The 2,937-nt window shown below is 39.2% G+C and overlaps 1 protein-coding gene across 1 annotated transcript; it reads left to right on the top strand.

Annotated features, from left to right (window-relative positions):
• Positions 1–216: 216 nt before the first annotated feature.
• Positions 217–2,638, top strand: LOC121999399 (homocysteine S-methyltransferase 2-like). The gene is made up of 6 exons (XM_042554086.1): positions 217–271; positions 769–830; positions 1,666–1,838; positions 1,921–2,050; positions 2,328–2,531; positions 2,582–2,638. Exons 1-6 carry the CDS (start codon positions 217–219, stop codon positions 2,636–2,638), a joined length of 681 nt encoding a protein of 226 aa, XP_042410020.1.
• Positions 2,639–2,937: the final 299 nt, after the last annotated feature.

Here is a 2,937-nt window from a genome sequence, read left to right as displayed (position 1 = left end):
GTCAATTTTTACCGCCGCGTTTTTTCTTTCCCTCTCCTCAAAATTTTTTGCCGCCGCATTCCCCCCTTTACCTTCTCGATTCCTAAGGATTTTCGTCCAACCTATGATCTCTTCACCTACTTCACGTTTTTTTTCCTCCTTCCTCTCCAAGCCCTAAACCTGTTGCCCCTTCTCCTTTTTTTTTTCCTCGTGCGCATCGTCCCCCTCATCATTGAGATGGACCGAGAGCAGCAGATCAACGATCTGGAGATGCAGCAGTCCGCCCTCCTCGGTGCCCCCCCGGCGACCCTGCCTTCCTAAAAGGGCACGCCTGAGACAGAAGCGATCCAACCCCATGCTTCGTTTAGCTTTAAGGTAGTCGGATTTTGTTTGATGAGCCACAAATACTTCAGTTTTCTTTCATGTTGATTTGAATCATGTTTTGGATTTCATGGAGGGTGATCCCATTTGGTTGTTTTCAGTTACTCCTTCTGACGAACATAGATTTAGGGTAAAAGATAGATGAATTTTGATGCTATCCTCCGATTGCCTAAACAATTGATCTTGATTGCTGATCTGTTAATAATTAGCATTTGGGCGTCCTGTATTGTGCGGCAGTGAGTATACTGTTAGATGAATTCTTTGCTCATCAAGAATAGAAGTGTTATTCTTAACAGATATGCAATCTGCTAGTTTATCTTGCCCTTTTTGTGATTAACTTGCTCTTTTGTACCATCATTCTTCTTCCATTACAGTTTTTATGACTTGAAAAACTGTCTTTGTTTTCAGATAGTGATGGATGCTGGATCTTTTTTTCGGTCCATCTCGATGATGAGGGGGACGACGAGCACGTAAACAAAATAGACCTATATCCTTTTCTTCGCTCGATTCTTTCATTTTGATGCTTCACGTAAGTTTGAGCTAACTCTTGAGTCAATATAGGTTAAGAACAGGTGGGCCGGCAAGACTATTGTGGATCTCTTTGCGGAGGAGTTCAAAGGCGCCCTTATGACTATTATGTATTTTACAAAAAAATGTTTTTTTTGTCTTCTTGTTCTTATACATGTGGTGGCTTTCTGATGATGACAAGAAGAATGAGTTTCCTTCTCTTTTTTTGACTATTAGTTAGGGTTCGTGACTAAATTTTGTGAAGCCCTACCAGTGTTGTTGATGAGGAAGCGTTTGTTCTTCTATTGCTATAAATTATGATTTTTCATGGTGAGGTGTGAACCTTGCTTACTTTGGATAGGTAAATGCTGTGAAGTGTGGAAGGATCCAAGTGGAGGATAAGGGTCAACACATTATATATTGTGCAGTCGTCTCAAAAGATTAGCCACTTTCTTCATAGGTATGCTTGTTTGGTATTGTTCTGGTTGCATTATGCTCTTTCTTTGAAAAGAGGAAGATTTTGTTACTTCTTTGTACTGTCTGTTTTCTTCATTTATATTGATCTAGAGCTAAGCTGACATCTACTTTGTCAGAATCATAACTTGCGCGTTCTTGCTGACAACTCTTACTCCCCCCCAAGCATTTTAAGCGGGAGGGCAAAGAGACAGGTCGTTGCTTTTTGGAACAGTGCCACTCTCACCTCTGTAGTGTATTTTGTAGTATCTTGGGTTTTTTAGGATCGTTTCATTATGCTTCTATAATTTATAAATATGCTATAGCGAGTTATGAATTTTATAGAACCTCGAAGGCTACGGTAAAAATCGTGCCCCCCTCCTCCTGCTATTGGTTGCTGCATCAATAGGAAGCTATGGATTCAGTGAGGGCGCAATCAACCTGAAGCAGCGTCCTGTGTTGGTTGCTGCATCAATAGGAAGCTATGGAGCATATCTAGCAGATGGTTCTGAGTACAGGTGCATCTTGTTAATGCTGCTCGGGACTACAGTATGATATGGAGGTCTTCATTAGATGATCATGTGATTGTTCTGTTTGTAGTGGAAACTATGGCCAAGAAATTACTGTGGAAATCGTCAAAGATTTTCACAGGAGAAGGCTTGAGGTTCTTTCTGAAGCTGGAGCTGATATAATTGCTTTTGAAACAATTCCAAATAAACTTGAAGCTCAAGTATCTTTTGATGTATTTGTAGAGCTAAGCAATGGTTCCTGCTCTTCCTTCGTTGCACATTTAGGTACTTGGGGTACTCAATACCAAAGAGTAAAATGGCACAAATAGTTGAGGCTTTGGATAAGATTTAGCTAAAACAGAAATTCAGAACAGAGTTTGTTACAAGAATCTACTGCAAATATTAAGAAGCTTGATTTTAGTGGAACCCTAGACTTGAGATTCTTATTTTGCTCAAGATGTTCCTTTTAGTGGATCCTAATTATGACTTCTTTTACAGGCATATGTTGAACTTCTTTTGGAGTGTGACACAAAAATTCCAGCTTGGTTTTCTTTCACTTCGAAGGATGGGATCAATGTTGTTAGTGGAGATTCTATGGCTGAATGTGTTTCTCTGGCTGATTCATGCAACAAAGTCGTTGCTATTGGAATCAACTGCACTGCACCTAGATTCATCCACAATTTAATTCTCTCTATTAAGAAGGTAATACCTATTGTACAGTCATTCTTTTTCTCTTTTTGTTTGGAATGAAGCTTAATGCTCAATTCAGAAGGAATCCATCATTGATACAAAATTTGACAACTTATTGATCTTAGTTAGTATTTCAGTCTTGTGACTTCATATTCTGTATTCCTTGTGACTTCATATTCTTGTGACTTCATATTTTAGTATTTATTTCTTGATTGACCATAAGTTATGATGTAGGTTATTGAGGATATGTCTATACAAGTCAATGTACCTGCTCTAGCAATGGAAGAGGTAAAAATATCTTTTGGAGTTGTCTTTTAGTTTATGGTAAAAATAGTTTCGAGTCACTGAAATACAATGGTTTTGCAGGTTGCTCCATTGGCCGTCTCAGATGCGGCTATGCTTGCCCCTGAGGAGATTT

This window comes from Zingiber officinale, chromosome 7A (assembly GCF_018446385.1).
Source record: "Zingiber officinale cultivar Zhangliang chromosome 7A, Zo_v1.1, whole genome shotgun sequence".
In the NCBI taxonomy this organism is placed as follows: Eukaryota; Viridiplantae; Streptophyta; class Magnoliopsida; order Zingiberales; family Zingiberaceae; genus Zingiber; species Zingiber officinale.
The sequence above is the reverse complement of the archived record's forward strand: the minus strand, read 5'-3'. Positions and strand labels throughout refer to the sequence as shown.